Source organism: Lepisma saccharinum, chromosome 24, assembly GCF_977018435.1.
Source record: "Lepisma saccharinum chromosome 24, izLepSacc3.1, whole genome shotgun sequence".
In the NCBI taxonomy this organism is placed as follows: domain Eukaryota; kingdom Metazoa; phylum Arthropoda; class Insecta; order Zygentoma; family Lepismatidae; genus Lepisma; species Lepisma saccharinum.
This window is the reverse complement of record NC_139252.1, coordinates 53370317-53389613: the sequence shown is the minus strand read 5'-3', so window position 1 is coordinate 53389613 and position 19297 is coordinate 53370317. Positions and strand designations below refer to the sequence as shown.

The window sequence follows — 19297 nt, the reverse complement described above, 5'->3', positions numbered from 1 at the left end:
AAACGAATAACGAATTCAACGGAATACTTAAGTACGTACTACTACTGCTTCCACCACCAACACTAATAATGCTGCTACTACCACTAGTACTAATTATTATTATTATATAATTTGCTTACGTGAAGGGAAAAATTGGTCCAGAAAGGGAAATTTTGCCCCTTGGAAAGGGAAATTCCCTTTTTGAACCATTTTTTCCCTTCACCTAAACAAATATAATAATAGTAATAATTATTATTATTAGCAGAGGTAGTAGTATTAGTAGCAGCAGCAGCAGCAGCAGTAGTAGTGGTAAACTTTCCGTTGGTCCATGATCGTATGAATAACAAAATGTTACCCAAATTTTTCACATACATGTAATCTTCATTGCTTTCTGGCGAGATGTCCCAGGTTAAAATCATGGTCAGGAATCCATTAAATCGTTAATTCTCATCGTTACAATTATCCGAAGATACAGAAAAGCGACGTACAATTAACTTAAAAGAAATATAAATAGATACAGGCTTATAATCAAGAGAGCAGAAATAAGAAGGATCAGAAAATAATAAGAATGTGAATATGAAACTGGAACTTAACATAAAAAAGGTAAAGTGTTCCCCTGTGCATAGCACCACGCCATTAAGGCGTATAGGGGGTGTGGGGGTAACGCCCCACACTTTCTTGATCCGGTCGTGAGTGGGGGTGATGTGATCAGCATCACGCCCCTGACCGCCTTTACCCCCCAGGGTTTCCCCCAGGTACCCATGTTATTCGACGCTGGGTAGGCGCCGGGGCCGCTTCCACCGTTAGAAAAGTTCCCGGATTTGAACCGGCCGTGGATCGAACCCGGGACCTTGAGCATAATGTAGAGTCAGAAGTCTTAAAATTTCCCTGAAATTGTGAATTTTTTCATCGAAATTCCCTTTTTTCTTTTGGCTAAAATTTCATTCCGAATTTCCCTTCAAAAGGGAAATTTCCCTTCATGTGGCAACACTGGTACGACTAGACAAAAATCGGCGTGTAGCAACCTGTATCAACATCGCTCCCCGCACCCCCTTTCAACTGAAGGAGGCATTTACTGCGCATGCGGTACCAACAAAGTAATACACGATATTGAAAAAAAAAAAGTATTTCGAGCGACACGTGCAACTTGTCGTGTCGCTTCGGTATGAACGTTCCCTAAAGATTCTGAAAAATATTCCCACCCATTCTGTTTTGTGGACAGGAGAGTACTAGAGGGCTGTTTTCACGGTGAGTTAGGTCTAAATCTCGTCTACCTTATGGCACGACACACATCTTCCACGCTGTATCCTTTAGGCAGCGAGGTTAATGCTGGGATGGTATCTTTGGTGGAGACCACACACGTTTCCTTCCACTTCCTTGTCTCCTCCCACCGCGCTGTAACCTAACTGTAGAGACAAACCACGTCAATTAAAATAGAAACCATCCGATAAGTGGCAATCCTAAGGCAACAGGGTAACAGATTACGGAAGAAATTTGTAATTTGAGATTTTTATTGATACGCGTATCCTCCTTGAAGGAGATTTCCCAGCGACAGTACTCTATATCATACATATACGCACACACATTTTTATGAAAGAAAAAAATATATACCTTCAGGACAAAAAGTGTCGGAATGTTCTGATTGGCGTTTCACCGAACTGTTCCCATTTTCTCGCTCTCTGATTGGCTCCCCGGTCATGGTGCCTGCCTAATGAGTACTCAGGAGACTTCCAGTGCCGTGGCCTGGAAATACGAGGAGAACAGCGGCGCATAGTAGAGACGGGAGAGTCAGTTTTCACCGAAAGTCAGTGCGCGGAAGGTTGTCACAGTAGTCGCGCGTCGAATAGGCCTGCGTTAGTCCAAACTGTGTTCCCCCCTCTCAGTGTGGTTGTGTTGTTCTGGTTTCTCTCGCGAAGGACCCAAAGAACTGCTTCTGCAGGAACGTCGTGAGTGCTGTGTTGGAGAGCCCCTAGTGGTAGCAGGAGTCGGCTGGGACGTTGGGTATTCCTGTAGGAACAAAAATGGTAAGTGAACTGCTTTGAGGTTGTTTTTTTAATGTCCTGTTTCTCTTTCATTCAGGGTGCGAAATCGGATGCATATAAGGGAACGGCTGAAGATGACCCGACACCTCTCAGATTTTTTTCATATTTGCCATACTCACTAATTGAGGCCTCCTAATCACGAATCGGAAGTTAAAAGTTGTCGGAAACGTCTAGTAATTGCAAAATAAGCGAAAATAAGGCGTCAGTTTTCGGAATGGAAACACTCGATTTTCGCAATTTTTTTTGTTTCACAAGCAAATATATATATTCCTGATACTACCACGACACCAAATTTTAACTATGTTTGCCTAACCTAACCGAAACGAACCTAACCACACGTCAATGGTTTGTGGGGCTAGCGTCAATGGTTCGCAATTATTTTGCAATTTCTAAACGTTTCCGACAACTTTTAACTTCAGATTCGCGATTAGCAGGCCTCAATTAGTGAGTATGCCAAATATGAAGAATATCTGAGAGGGGTCCGGTCATCTTAAAAGATACAATATTGTTAAATACATAGAAAGGAATTCATATACAGGGTAATTCAAAATGAATGGTGCAACTTCACACAGTTATTATGACGTTACTATTTATGGTAGAAAATCAGACAAGGCACCAATATAAAGAAGAACTCTGGTAGTTTTACTCACATGACTCACATTATGAAGATTCAACATGGGAACAACGTGTAACGTGGAAAGGTTCCAAACGATCAAGAACTTGCTATGCACGAGACAGCAAGTCGTTCTCAACGGTTTCGAAGGCACTAAACAATTCGCAGTTGTGCCTTTGTCAAATCGGAATGGTGAAACATGAATTACTACCGAAATGCGTGCGGAAATGTCTTTGCACAATTGTGAGTGAATCAGTTCTCGATACCTCAAACACACAAAGCGCCATCTACTGGTCATAGCCATTTTGCGACACTGGCGATCCTGGTGGAGCATCGGCTAAGCAGAATAAGCCAGCTCAGTGGGAATAAAACTTTCAGAGTTTATCTTTATACAGGGTGTCTCATAAGTAATAGCGCAAACTGACACAGGTGAAAGTACACGATAATAGAAGCAAAAAAGTCTCAGTAAACATGGATCCGCAAACGAGCCGTTTTCGAGATAATCGCGAATGTGTGATTACAAGCCGCCACTGACGTCATTTTTTGTAAGGGTCGTCCTAGTTGGTAAAATGCTAATAATACAGTAAGAAAAGTGACTCCCACAGAACGATTAGACTGTCTACTGATTGTATCCATCCTGTTTGATTACAACGCCACCTCTCGGAAATAATTTGTAAACAAAGAGCAAACCTCGGACCGCGCAAGGAGTAAAGCACTTGGTGTTTACAAAATGCAATCAATGACGGCTTCTACCCACACAGTATTAGCATTTTACCAACTAGGACGACGTTTACAAACGTTTGCAGACCCACGTTTACTGAGACTTTTTTGCTTCTATAATCGTGTTCTTTCACCTGTGTCAGTTTGCGCTATTACTTTTGAGACACCCTGTATTAATGCCTTGTCTGATTTTCTATCATAAATAGTAACGTCATTGTGTAAAGTTGCACCATTTATTTTGAATTACCCTGTATATAAGATATTTATATAGTAACAAACTGATCAGTAACTGGTTAAAGATGTCACTAAGTTACAAATTAGTTGAAATAATTTTATTACTTCATTATTATGTACGATAAAAGTAAAAAGAGAATGCAACACAAATATGATTGATTTCTATTAAAAATGCTTGTCTTGCACCCTCGTTTTACTTTCATTGTGCATATATTGTTGCTACTGGTGTGCATCTGTTGAGGATCTCTTGAAAGAGATAGCGTGCGTTTTCAATATTATCCTTAGTAAATTTAATTTGAAGTCAAAACTAATTGTTTATCTCTTGTTGTTATAACAAAAACTCTCCCCGCGCAAAGTTTTGGTGGGGGGATTTTTGAAGCCAAGATTGTGGGTGGGGAAAATCCCCCCCCTGTCCCCCCGGGATTTCGCTCCCTGCTTTCCTTTCACTTTTATCCCATTGCAACATGAACGAATGACGATCAGATAGATAAAGGGACGCTCACGAAGAAACACCTAGACACAGTTTGGGACTCGAACCCGCGCTCTGGTTCTATTGACCGATTCATTTGTTTTATTTTACTTCGCTTCTCTGCCACTCTGCCAATCGCGAAGCTGAGGAGGAATAGCGATAAGACAGGACAAAACAACACGAGCCCCAAGGAAGATTATACTGGCAAGTGGGTCCAGTCGCCAGAGCCTCGTTAGTGTGCAAAATGCAGTTCAGGGTGTGTTACGTGGAAGAGAGGTTGATATTTTGGTACCCGTAGAAAGGGCCACCTCTTACACCCCTGGGAGTCTTGTGTAATGCATGGATATTGATTTAAATAATTCGGCCAAATTACCAAGGTTCCAAATTCGAACCATGTATCCTTCCGCCACTTTCATCCGTACTAATTGGTATAGTCCACGCGTTTGCTTCGTTAACGTCCAAGAACTAAAGAAAGCCGCCGCCACAAACGTGGGTGGGGATACTCAGCGGGCGAGTTGTTTTCGTCCAATCACACTCAACTTTCAGCAAATGGGCGCAGCTGTCATTCTGCTCGTCTACTCCACGTGGAGTCTCAGTCACGTGACTGCGGATACCCTGTTGCCGTACCTTGAAACTTCGGTGTGGAGACCGTGGGAAGGTGCTTGTGCGCGGAGAGTAGATGTGTGGCAACACTGTGCGTTGAATGTGATTGTTGCAGCTGGTGGGCGCGCTCCGTGGACTTCAAAGCCAGCCGGTCGTTAACGAAGCTAGCGCGTCGACTAGAACGCCGTCGCCTTGTACTCAATGAGTCCCGGTTTCGATAGCCAGTGGAGGAACATAGTTGTTCGGATCCAACTTTAAACTGTAGGTCCAGTCCCGATTAGTCTGTCTGTGCGTAAAGTGAACTTACTACCAAACAAATCATCTGAACGTCAGGAATAGTAAAACCAGAGGCGTCTCGTGAACGCATGCGGTGCATGCTGTGCATGCGTCAATTGTGGGAAAAAGGACATTTATGAGCATTTCTACATTCTAATTTCTTCATATAGGAGAAGTATTTATTTTACACGAGAGCGCTGAACTAAGCTTATATTACATTTCTTGGAACTGAAGTGACGCATGCGTCAATTGTGGGAAAATAATTATTACTTTCTTTCACTTCAGATCCAAGAAATGTAATATAAGCTTAGTTGAGCGCTCTCGTGTAAAATAAATACTTCTGCTATATGAAGAAATTAGAATGTAGAAATGCTCATTAATGTCGTCGCAGAGCAAGCTGTCCTTTTTCCTACAATTGACGCATGCGCAGCATGCACCGCATGCGTTCACGAGACGCCTCTGAGTAAACCCAACGGAAAATATAACAATAAGAAAATCGTTCATTGCTATTTTCATTCTGCAGCCTGTGTTGATTTAAGGAATGAAATTCTGTTGATCCGAAACATATTGTCCTCTATATATTGAAGATTTTGTTTCAATTAGTGATGATTACGTTGTGGAGAACAAACTGAATAGAAATGATGGACAATTCGTCTACTATTGCTTTCGCCGTTGAGTGTACGATGACGGAAAGGTGCTTGTAAAAAAAATATCGATTCGAGAACGAGTCCAGAGACATGTCGAAAGGAGAACGAGAAAGGTCTCTGTTTGAAAGTTTGAAATTTCTTTACTTTATGCATAGATAGTCTGAGGGGGAATGGACCAAGGGTTTAAAGTGGGATCTCGCCACCAAAGATCCTGTCCTCGAATCCTGGACTGGGCGATTTTCCCTTCTTCAGTTTCATTAATTCATTATTTACCCTGATCCTAGGTTCTCTGGCACTTCCATGTGCTTGTCCCGACATTTGTTCTATCAATTAACCATTCGTCCTCATCGTCGCGACTAACCTAGAGGGATTGAAAAATTGCGTGACAAAACACAAAATGTCAAATCCGCCTCTCGTTGTCTCGGTTCACAGTTGTAAGTGACTGTCTTGTTCCGGTCTCATCTCGACATTTAAGCTCCACTAGTGTACGCAGGATTTTTTCGGAAGCTAAAGGTAGATATTCTATAAAATGTTTCGTAATTATCATCTTTTAACCTTCCTTTTTAAAGTTGTCCAAAGATAAAAATGATAATTGGGAGTCATTTTAAGGGTAATTTGTATTTCTTACTTCGGTTTACCCGGAGTTCTCTACTATTTTCACTTGAAAATTTTAATTTGCTCAAAATTTTCGGGCTGGGGCTATTGCCCCATCGACTCCCTCGCTGCGTACGTCACTGTCGAGTTCCGACCTCGTTATCGTGTCTGTATTGATGAAAAAGTTTCGACTCTACAAAGAAAGAGATAGGAATGTGTACAAAAAGCTTGTAATTCTCTTCAGCAACAGCACAATTGTTAATTAGAAGTGTTTTCAAGTCATTTACTTGCAAACGTATTGTGTGTAATCCACTAAATACCTTCCAAATCTCAAATTTGTATATTTCGTTCGTGTACAACATTCGGTAATGTACCTAATCTTTAATAAGTTCTATAACATATATGTATCTGGCAACATTGGCGTTTTTGTGGCTGATAAGTGAAAGTGCGAAGACTTGAGCTGATCCATTTTCATTACTTGATAAATTCAAGGTAATTTAGTAACATAATTAACCCACAGAAATTCATCTTCACATTCTCGAATTCCTTGAATACTCGAGAACCATAAGTGTGTTTATTAGCAGTGCACATATTATGAAGTTTTGACGTTCAAAGCACAAACGTGATGGAAACAAATTTGTGTACATGAATCAGAAAACCAGTCACGTTTTGGCTACACTGAATAAGTTTCGATTTAAATCGATGTGTTCATTCTCTCTTACCAAAGTCTCTATTTTGACACGACTGAGGAGATTTCTAACTTCGCAAGGTTTTGTCTTGCATTTCAGATCCTAACCAAGAGAATTTCAACAATTAGGAATTAAAACGGTACGAACCATTTAAATCTTCCATTCTTTTCGCTTGATGGACCAGCGGCGAGATATAAAGCACCTACACTTATCAGCACGTTGCGTAAGTCTTATGTTTTACTCCAATTTCCATGTTATTACATTACGTCCGTTTCGTAGATGTAGGTTAGTCATTCTGAAGCATTCCTCACTTGTAGGTCGGGGCATATTCTGACTTTAATTTGAATCAAATATGTTCTTAATGTTCTCATTCAGTAGATCGTTTTGTTTGTATTATGTACATTATGTTGGCGAGTGTGTATTAATAGGCACATTATTACGCAATCAGAGCAAGTCTTGTGTTGTTGCATTGTTTGTAGTGGTTGCAAACAGTAAAGATATAATTGATCTTTCACTTCATAAGCAGCGAACAAGGAGAATTAAAACGGCCTACTATGATAGTGCCTCGGACGCGGGAAAAACAATGTAGTACAATTCAATGCCATTAGTGTGGCTTGGTGGGGGTGGGGGGGGGGGGCTACAACCACGGGAATTGCTTGTAAGAAGGCCATAAAATGAAAAAAAATATATAGATATTTGAAATGTGGTAAAAATATAAGTAACCATATGATATAAAGTTATTTGTGCACATTGATACTGGTGTACGCGGAATATTTTTTCGGGAGGGGCTGGAATTGTAAAGATGGATAGCTGTTTTCTAGAGGGACGGTATGTACAATAAAGATATTTCTCAAAAATTGCAATCGGGGGTTATTTTAAGGTTTCTTCCCCGAGTTCTTCACTTCTTTTATTTAAAAATGTTCATTTTCTCAAAAATTCGGAGAGGGCTGTAGCGCCATCAGCCCCCGTCTGCGTACGCCAGTGCACATTGAGACACATTGGTTGAGTTTGTATTTTAGTCAACTTTATGTACAGAAAGGTTAATCGAAAATAAAGTGGGTTCCTAACCACTGTGCAATGTGCCTACACCGGGTATCGAACCTGTGACCCCTTGATTACAAGGCGCCGAAGTTACATAGGGGGATGTGTGGGTATGGCCCCACACATCCTCGATCTATGTTTGGTGATGATGTGATCAGCACCACGCTCCGGCCGCCTTTACCCGCAGGTAACCATTTATTTGAGGCTGGGTGAACCCCAGACTTGTTTTACGAAGGGGCAAGGCTGACAAATCCACGGCATTACACCACACACCCTGGAAATCAAATCCGTGTTTCCTTCGTGTCAGTCAGGATGCCACCAGTTATTTTTCGGTGGCCATATCGTGAGTCTAGCACCCAATGCGCTCGGCCACTGAGGCGACAATTTCTATAATAAAATAATAGTTTATTATAATAGTTATTGATTCATATTGAATCTAATATAACAACTTGCTCCTCCTACAGAGGTTTATAGCAATGTCCGCCACTCTTTATGTTTGGAGAAAGATTGCAGATTTAGTAGTCCGCAATGAAGAAAAAAAGATGGGTTGAAAGCTAGGCCTGGTTTTTCAGCTAAGCTCCCGAGACACTTGGCGCTGTGTTTTCGTATCAGAGCTGTTGTAAAGACTGCAAGGGAGTCAGTGTGTCAGTGGACCCTTCTCTCACTAGGTCATCCAGATCGTCAGCCGCTTGCTCTTCTGCAAATCGTCCAGGAGGGGAGGCGGCAATGCTTGAGTGAGAGAGCACATAAAAACTTAACGTTGCGGCGGTGCTTGAGATATGGGTGGGGGCAGTGATCTGCCGTGCACTATAAGCTTACGTCTACATGCGTTGTCTACACGTGATCTACGTGTAGATTACATTGGGTTGTAGTTTACATTGACTACGTAGACAATATAAAGTGTATTAAAAATAATTTTTAAAGCTTTCATGATAGGAAAGTGACAAACGAACTGAAAATAATCCAATTTACAACAAAATGTCTCTTCTCTTCTATGATCAATTATGGAAGAAGATAAATAGTATGCAAAGAAAAACAACAGATGGCAGTCGTGAGGCAACATTAGTCTTTTCGCCATAAAACACTAGAATATTTCCTATGTTAGGTTTTTTTCCTTAGTGAGAAATTGTTCGAATTTGGAATCAAGAGTATGAAAAGTTCTCCTTACACATGAGCAACTGATACGCAGTATAATTTTGTTTTACTTCCACGGCGCCCTTTGCTAAGTTATCACCTTTCGCCATCTTGTTTACGTCAGCTGAGTGTATAAAATAGTCTACGTGTAGAAAGTAGACTATCGTTGTTTACGCGAAAACGCGCATCACTGGTGCGGGTTATTTCCTCCCCTTAATTGAACTGTATTTACGTCGCGCACCCCTCCATGTGCTTTTTGGGCGCGTTCCACGCCACGTGACTGAGTGATGCGTTAGAGACACGTTTCGTGTCCAATATTCTAGTACCATTTCGTCAGAAACTCATGTCGAGATTTCAACGCCCTGAGGGGCAGTAACCACGTTAAATGGTGCCTTCTTTTGGTAACATAAGGTAAAGTTCCCCGCGGATATAGCGCCGTGCCATGAAGGCACATTTAGGGGATGTGGGGGTAGGACCCCATACATTCTCAATCTCGGACATTTTGGAGGTCATGTGATCATCACCACGCTCCGGCCGCCTATTACCCCAGGTAGCCATTGATTTGAGGTTGGGTGAGCCCCAGAGCCGCTTTATGTGGGGCCAAGGCCTTAAAAAATTCTGACCTTATATTACGCACCCTGTGAATCGATTCCTGGTCTCCGTGTGGCAGTCAGACACCGTACCGAGTAGACCACCGCGGCTCTATCTTTTTGTAATATATGTGTTAAATAGGAGGGCGAGGATTTCCCCTCTGGTAAAAGTAAATGGAGTTTTGATTGCGTCATATTCGTCACAAACAATATATATACTTGCACAGGGTGGTATTTGAATTCATTTGATGGATTTGGTTTCTTTTACTTCGCTTTTCTGCCACTTTTGGCTTATCGCGAAGATGAATGATGATACGATGAAATTGATGAAGGGACACACACAATGAACACCCATGCTCAGGCCGGGATTCGAACCCAGGATTCAATTTTGTGGTAATTTGCTTGTTCAGAATATATTGGCTACAGACGCAAGATTCTGCTGATAAATTTTGCAGAAGCGACGAGAATTCTCTGTGATGTATTATTCCTTACTACCTGATCGGCCGGCGTTGCCCGGGTATTTATTTTTCCCAATCTTGTATTAGACAGGAAAATAATGAATTCTAACTATAGTGTAAAATGTAACTAATTTTAAATGTGGTCGCGAATGTCACCAATTAGCTTAGCCACTCCGAAAACTATGGATTCGACACTAATCTAGGTCATTTGTGGCATTTTATTTTTCATCCCCTCTCACCCCCCTGCCGATAGGTGATGAACTTGGAGTTGAACCGCATTGGGAGTGTCGCGAAAACTATGGATGCCATTCGCAACACAGCCTGAATGTTAGACAACCCGAGAAACACTATCGTTGTGCGGATTGCATAGAGTCACGGATGTCTGTTTGTGCGGAATTTAATATCGGTTGTTCGCGATTATTTTTACATGTCACCCCTTCCCTAGCCTAGGGGTGTCAGGGGTGTCTTACCCCCACAGTATTTATTTCCAGATTGCAAGTGATACGTGTACCAAGTTTGGTTGAAATTGCTCCAGGCGTTCAAGAGTTATGCCGGAACAAACAAACTCACATACATCCATTATATATATATATATATATATAGAGAGAGAGAGAGAGAGAGATTGTTTCTGCCGGCGTCCGTGGCGGAGTAGTTAGCACAGCGTGCTATGAAACCAGGGGTCCCGGGTTCGAATCCAGGCCTGGGCATGGATGTTCCTTGTGAGTGTCCTTTCATCAATTTCATCGTATCATCACTCATCTTTGCGATTATCCAAAAATAGCAGAAAAGCGAAGAAAAATAAATCTAATCAGTCAATCAATCCTTATTGTTCCTGGTTACTTGCGCCACACTAAAAGGCAGATCTACTGCCGTCTGACCTTGGGTGCTATTTCTGTTAATCTCCTTTGATGAAAGGGGTGGCAATATCAGTTGCGATGTGAACGTTGTAGGAACAATATCGGCTGCCCCGAGAAAACGTTTCGAGGCGTTGTTCGTTGATGTATTTGAGCGTTTAAAGGAAGAGCGAAGGTTCTTCTATTCCTGTTTTTCCCAGCGCGGGAGGCTGGGGGAAAGGCCCCCTACGTCTACAATAGTAGGAAGAAGGAAACAATGTGCTTACAGTAAGTTTGGCAACATTGGGTGTCTCCCACTGGAGTCTTCTGTTGCGAGCAGCGTTCTGCAACTTAAGACACGAAAGTAAACGATGTCAGCCGAACACAACCGAACCGGTAGGTGATTCGCTCAGAAAGCGCCTGTGTACACTGGACCAGACGTGCAGGACTAACCTCGTGCAGCCTGTTACGTCACTCCTACCTCAGAATCTCCGCGCGACACCTGTTGCTTCTATCTCAAGCTGACGCTACAGTTCTTCACTTACTTAAACAGTCACAACACCTTTCGTCGAAGAGGAATTGACAAAAGTCTCGGCAGGACAGGACGGAAGTCAGTCTACCGAGAGTCCTTCCTTGAAGAGCGGGCAAGGACACACTTTCCGGATACTCGACATTGGAGACCGAGTAGTGTAATGGGAGAAAGGCGAGTTAACCAGATGGCCTTAAGGGACTGCCCAAAAAAGCCACTCGACTGGCCTTAGGGCAACGCGGAAGTAGAGGCACGACAAACATTGTGGTCATCATCATCAGTCGCCAGTTTGGGGTTAGGTCCAAAGAGGTGGGGGGGCATCAAGTCAATGATAACTTGTCTCCAGCATGAAAATTAGCTACTACTGTCCTGCCGTTGTATCTCCCTGTGTCCAATCACAGTGCAGAACGGTTATTTTGACAAAATCCTATTTTCCTGTTGGCTGCTTTTGGGAAGGTGGGATTTTAGCTTTATTTATTTATTTCCCTTCAACAGAGACAAGTCTCCAATTACAGAAAGGTAATATCAAAATATTACATTTTCATTTACAACTTGTATGTACGCACGTACGCATTCTCCCTCCTTCCTCCTTTACACACACACACATATTCACAAACATAGACAGATAATACATAATAAGTAGAGCGTCGATTATCCGAAGTAATTGGGGGACATGGGTGTTCGGAAAACTGGTTTGTTCGGATAATCGAACTGTACATGATTATTTGCCAAAAAGAAGTACTGTACAGTAAATTTATTACATAAAAACAGGCATCTCTTTAAGTATGTATTACAAAGTAACGTACAAAGGCAACTTTAGTAGGAATATATAGTATGTGGTACAGTTTATTAAACAAAAATATGTACATATTACATACGCATTTTGCATGAACAATACACACAGTACACAAAATTAACGTTTAAAAAAATCCTTTATTTTGGTCTGTCTAAGCAAGCCTACACGCTTACGAGCAGCTAAGTCACGTACTTTTTTCATTACAGATATCTGAAAGTGAGCGAGTACACAGTTCGGTTAAGCGGTCGTTCGGTTGACCGACGTTCGGATAATCGACGCTCTACTGTATATATATACAGACATCTTGGTGACAGAACAGGTTTACTGCTTAACTGTGACAACAAATTTTCAGATATTTACACATTTCATCTGAACTACACAAAAAACAAGAAGTTGCCGCTTCTTGACCAAGCATTAGGCCTAATTGGTTGTTTGACCGCGAGTGCCTTCGTGGCAACTGCCATAAAGGCATCCATCCCCCACACAGGGAGTTACAGCGGCAGCACTATAATAACGAAGGGGTCCTGGTTCGATATCCAATGAAGGACCTGCCGGCCCCGTGGTTAGCACATCGCGCTACAACGCCAGGGGTCCTGGGTTCGTATCCTGGCCTGGGCATGGATGTTTTGAGTGTCTATTCATCAATTTCATCATATCATCATCACTCATCCCCATCTTCGCAAATTAGCTAAAAGTGGCACAAAAAGCGAAGTAAAATAAAGCAAATCAAACCAAACCAAACCAATGAAAGACCATAATAGTTCCAATCTCACTTTCAATTATAGGTCCAGTGCCGATTAGCTTATCTGTGCACGGACTCAAAAACCTTAAAACTAAAGTTATGTACGCCCCAACAGTTTCAATGTAGCAGCAGCTATGTTGAGTGATAAGGCTTTACCATACGGCGTAGTGGCAACGTCCTTGCCTTGTAATCAAGGGGTCCGGCGTTCGATCTCCGGTGGAGGAACATAACGGTTCGTATCCTACTTTAAACTGTGGGTCCAGGTCTTGATTAGCCTATCTGTGCATAAAATGGACTTAACTCACAAAAAGAGAAATTTCCCAAGCTACTACTTCTGATAAAATATTGCCGATCATTTCCTCCCGAAGTATTCAAAGCGTCCAATTTCGTTTGCGACGTCGGAAACCCAAGGTAAGGAGGAAATCCTGTAGGACATTTGATAGCGGTTGCAATTACAGGCACGACTTTCACGCTCTGAAGCAGGTGTGGCCTAACCGTAGTTAGGAGGAAGGCTTCGGGGTCTTGGAGTGTTTTCCCTTTGTTTATAAGGTCAAATCTTTGACCCTGCCAATGTTTCCGGCTTCATAGAAGCGTTTTCGGTGAAAGTGCGCGCTGCAGCCGCGTGGAAAAGTAGGAGAAATGCATTGTGGATGGTTTCGTCTTTACACACGGATCCGAGAGATCCAAGATGGCTCGATCAAGGGCTTTCAATAACCAGTCACTCAAAATGACGTCAAAACTTATTTATATATAGTTTAAGCATTTGTTTCGAAAGCTTGTTTAAATACAGGATTTTAAAATTACAGAAATGGGCTAAAGCGACACTGTAATAATTATTAAAACAACACAAGTAGGTGGTATAACTAGCATTAGGTAAATTTTAATGGCATGATAATTAAAAAAAAAACACCATTATTGAGCTCAAGAGATTCATGGAGATTCATTATGGAATAGTTGATCGTTATTTGTGTACGTCAGCATATCAATTTCGTCCTCGCCTAATATGGGAACAAACTCCCTTAATTAAATGTCGGACCTACCTCTTGCAATAATAAAATACATCCTGTATATCCTGTTAAAACTCATTCATTCATTTAGAACTGATACTCTCGCCTCACATAGTAGTATCGCAGTTCGCTTCTTTATACAGAATTTTTGTCCAAGGTAGATCCCCGGTTCGAATCCCGGCCTGGGCATGGATGTTCTTTGTGAGTGTCCCTTCCTCAAATTTCATCATGTCACTCATCCTCAATTTTCAAATTGTCGAAGGTGCAGTTCAACCGACATTATTAGATTGTTTTTAGGTAGAATTTTTCATTAATTCGTGTAATTTGTCTTTAATTCTTCTCAGAGAAAGTGAAATCTTATTTAATTAATGTTACAAAACATTAAAATGAATGCATTAAAATTGTGCTGTATAAATTATAGAGTACTACTAAAATTCGTTAATATAAATCTGATATTGAATGTTTTCGCTAGACTGCCAAACAATTGGGGGTTCTATGCAATCACGTGATTTAGGAATAGAGTATCGGGAAGCACAGATCGTTGTCTTAGGACGAGTTTAATGCTCAGGCCCTTGCATAGACATTTCATCCAACTGGACTCTCTTGGAATGGAACGTTATAACAACACTTGAAAAGATTCAACTTCGATAATTTTAAAATTACTCTGTGACGAAAATACACCGCGGGCAAGCTGGCAATAGTGCCAGCTCGCAGAACGAGATGGAAAGTCCGTTTCCCAATATTGCCAGATCATTAAACTGCAAGACTTGCGAAAAGGTACGGGAATATTTCAACTTTCATGTTTTCATTCTCATAGATGCTTCATCTGCAACACGTAACTTGCTACTTAACAGGATTTTGGGAGTTGGGGGGGGGGCGGGGTCTTATCAGCTGAATGTTTCATCTCTCCATATCAATATCTAATCTTCTTCCAGTCGAGCTTGAGTTCTGACTTGGACTTATTCGTTTGTGGATGTCCGTACATTAAGTTTTATTCATCACAATTAGCCAAATGTGACATGGAAAGTGATGAAAAATACAAAAGTACTGACGTCATCACTTTTCACCCAATTACCGTTCATTACCCGCTATTGTCTTACCTGCCATTCACTTTCCTTGCGATTAACCGCGGATAGAAATCTACACAAAGTTAGAGACATTGGTTTTGACGTACATTTTCATGCACATAAGCTACCGAGAACTTTCGATCCCTACTACGGAAACATTTCTTACGATAATTTATGGCCCTTGCACACACCGTAATAGATATCTGACAATCTGAAAAGTGTTGATATTTGTGGTAAAGGTCACTTGAATCCCGAAATATGAAAGTTGACAGTTCTTTCTTTCACAGTCCAACACACACGGAAGCAATGGTATAACTCATACGAAATGAAAGTTGCTAAAGGATCGCTTTGATTCAATCCAACGTGCACGAAACAGAAAGGAAACGTGTTCTAGCAGTAAATACTTTGCAAAACAGCTCAATAATTACTGAATTCCTTTCTTCAATGGACAAAGGGAAAATTGCGGATTTGAATACACTGAAGTTCTTTGACCGTCGTGCGAGAAATTTCCAAACGCCAAGGTTCTTGACGAAAATAAATGGATTCGTCTTGCCTTCGGGTTGTGACGTCAGAAACCGATCGTTATCTGGACGAAGGCCTGCAAAGTTCTGCAACCTACATTGGGGAGAAAATATGTTCTTGCGAACCCAATGTAATTATGTTTCTCTTAACGACATAATGTTCGTGACTTGCAATCTTGCGTTAATTACTTGCATCTAATTTAATTCAGCGCTGCATAAAGGAAGGTTCAATACAGATTAGTGAAATTCTTGTTTCTAAATAGATTTTCTAATCTTTTTTGTTCATCGCAACTGTATGGATCACTGATCCTTAGTCTTTCATTTGCCATTAACTTGTTCCCTTCAACTATCTTTTACTGTTGAGAACTTAGATTTATATTGATGTTTGACGTCCTAAGGTGCATAAAATGTTTATGTTAAGCTGATCATCAAGGACATTTTATTACAATTCACTATAATACTCGTGTTTTATTATAATAATAACCATAATAATGCTGAACAATGAGAAACCTTAAAACAATGACAACATAGTCATAAAATGCAATTGTCCTTCCCGTCATGTCTAAAATTAACCTCAAGATCCCATCTAAAACTAACTCGTACAGCTTAGCAACAGTCATACCCTATGCGTTTCCTCGAATCGCGATCCTCGTTATTCATTTTTTTTTAAATACGCAGAAACAAACGATAGCTTTCACACTGACGGTGCCTTGCGCTACCTGACTTCAGTGTGAATACTTTCATTTGTTTCTGCATGTTTTATAAAATTACTAGCATTTACCCTTATTCCAGGAAACTCGTAGGTTATAGATTGCACTGTTGTGTATGAGCTCCTTAAAGTTAACAATAGCTTGTAGAATGAATCTAGTCTCAGCTAGAAAAAGGAGGGAATGTCACGTTTCACTGCTTCGTGTTTGGAAATATTTTATTACTAACTGTAACCGGATATATATAATATCAATTAGCTCTTGAAAGTGGAAAAATACCAGGGATATTTCCTCAAGGCTTTAGCGATACGTCAGTTGCAAGACCGACGCTCCTGGACTTGTGCTGGGTGACATAAAAGAGTATCTTGCGCTTGTGTACAGTAGGCCGATCACGTTGAGCATCTGTGGAGCGCAGCGGAGATAGCCTATTTGTGTGGTGTCAGGTGCTTCATGTAAATGTTCGCCTCTGGAGGAGAAGGTAGCACCCCTACGCTGACCAAATTTCGAGCTCTGATATGCACCATGACATGAAGCTATATTTCAGGTTAGGAGGCAAGACCCCCTATTCTCCATATGAACCATAGTGAATGTGACGTGATCAGCATTGGGTTGCCTTTATTGCCCCCAGTCTCCTTTTATGACTACGTTGTCATCATGTATTCATGTTCAGATATTATTAGAATGATTAAAACAAAAAGATTTAGGTAGGCAGGCCATATGGCACGAATGGGAGAGGAATAAAGAGTTTACAGGATTCTTGTTGGGAAACCTGATGGTAAGATACCTGTAGGAAGGCCAAGACGAAGATGGACCAAAAGGAAATCGGTAAGGATGGAGAAGGTTATTGATCTTGCCCAGAATAGGGACAGATGGAAGGCTTGTGTTGTCGCATCCATAAACCTTCGGGCAATATTGTTTCAGGTTTCTCATTGATCAGCGTTATTATGGTTGTTATGATAATAACATTGATAAGGGGTGGACTCCATGATTATGAATGGGCTGTTAACATAATGATGTTAAAACGGAAATTAGAAATCGTCTCCTCAATGCGGAGGTTTAGTTCGGTCACACAAAAAAATTCTTGTGGAAGCAAAAGACGGAAGGAAAAGTCCCATCAGGAAGTTTTAAAGTCGGCGGATGCTTCGTGTACGCTGATAGAGGAAGAAGACGTCGAATTCCGTTCTGCTGTTTTCACGGCTGGCGGTTCGTGGAAATTGCGGGCTTCTGGAGGAGAAATGTTAAAAGTCTGCGTCGGAATTGGTCTGGGTTGCCTCTTCAAAGAATGAAAGCATCCATGCCGCCACGCCATCACAGGGGACGTTCATCGATAGAGTGATCTGTCGTGAACTATTATATTAAGTCGAGAACGGAATTTTATGAAATTACATGTTTTTTCCCATTTTTATGTAGCAAGCAAAAAATGTCGGCGAATTACGATGTCAAGAACAGTGTGAATTTAATGTTACATATTTTGAGGTTTAGCCTATTACATATTTCCCCCTTACATTACATTTTTGTTTACATAAAATGCGGTAATTGGGCCACCTTTCTGATTTTTCATTGAGCAATGAGTTATAATTGTGGGACAAACATTCAAACTTCGATTTCTCCAAAAATAAAAAGAATTCTCAAAATTAGTTTATTGGCTCACTGTGTATCACATTGACATGGCATGTACTGCAGCAGAACAACTTTTTATTTCTTTGAGAAATAGGTAATGTATGTTCCATTAACTGTACATTCTATTTTTTGCCTGACAAACCATTTGTTCATTCGATGAGGATATTCTTCTACATTTCAGAAATTTGAATGTATTTCTCGCGGTGAAACAAACTTGGTCACACTGCACTCAAAAATGTTGTCATTCACTTTATCGTCACTAGGGAGCGGAAGTAGATGAAATGTCATCTTTTTCTGACATCTCGGACATGATGCCCATAAATATACACAATATTACACTTCGTCTAGAACCCAAAAAAGATAATTTTAAAGTACTTTTTTTTTTGCAAATTTTTAGATTTTAGGTCATTTTCCCCGATTTTCGGCATTTTCCCGTTATTTTTCGCAATATTTCGGTGTATTGTTTCGTCATATTTTGTCACTTCTTTCCTTTTGGTAATATTCTTGAGTCTTCACCAAGGTGAAATAGAATATCTCGCAGGATTGCAATTTACGAGCAAAGAAATGCTGAACTGGTGACAGTCTTTGTTGTGTCCGGTGAAACCACCAGGTGTCCGTCTGGGGCAAACCCAAATTTAAGATCAGATAAGGAGATTGCATTTTGTTTAATTTCCTTTTCATTTCAATTTTTAATCTGAAAATAACCAATTTAATGGTAATTTTTTGCATTTTTTAGGACATTCTATAGGTCATATACCTATATTTTTTAGGTCATCAACTTCCGCTCCCTAATCATCACATTTAGTCTGGCCTAGGTTTTCTCATCCATCGCTAGGATTAGCATGTGAATTCAACTTTATGCCACGGTCCGCCACTGTTCGCCTACCAAATCGACCCCACGCGGTGCCCCCTGCTTCTCCATTCTGGCTCCTGCCGAAGAGAAAACGCCGTCGTGTCAAAAGTGGAGGACCCAATTCCAGGGTATTTGTCTGCTCCGGGGGACACCAGGCCAACATTTCATTCCTTTCACTTTCCAATTGCTTCCTTGCTTCGGGTCCGCATTGTTCTGCAAAAATTGATAGGTTTTCCCCCTTCTCTCGTGTGGGCACCATGTGTGGAATATCGTCAAAGCGTAACCGTACATGCTGTTACCGAACCAGTGTGAACGACCATTGTGCGAAAACCGGAGTCGAGATGTAGGCTGATCAGCAGCTGGACTTGTTAATTTGCTGCTTCTTATACTCCGCTGATATCGGTAATAATTTCTCATATCATTCTATCTTTGTTCGGGCATTCTTAATTATCTTCATTACTCGTCAGATATTTGAAGTTATGGTTCGCCGCTGTACGTTTCTTTATACAGCATGTTTGCCCAAGATGTAGTGC

General features: G+C 41.1%; 1 protein-coding gene across 1 annotated transcript in view; it reads left to right on the top strand.

The window, feature by feature from the left end:
* The first annotated feature begins 1737 nt into the window (after positions 1-1737).
* Positions 1738-19297, top strand: part of Cht7 (chitinase 7) — a 179155-nt gene continuing 161595 nt past the window's right edge. The window contains exon 1 of the mRNA XM_083110804.1: positions 1738-2003. Within this exon, the coding sequence (XP_082966930.1) occupies positions 2001-2003 (3 nt within the window). The 5' untranslated portion in view covers positions 1738-2000. The remainder of the gene's footprint in view (positions 2004-19297) is intronic.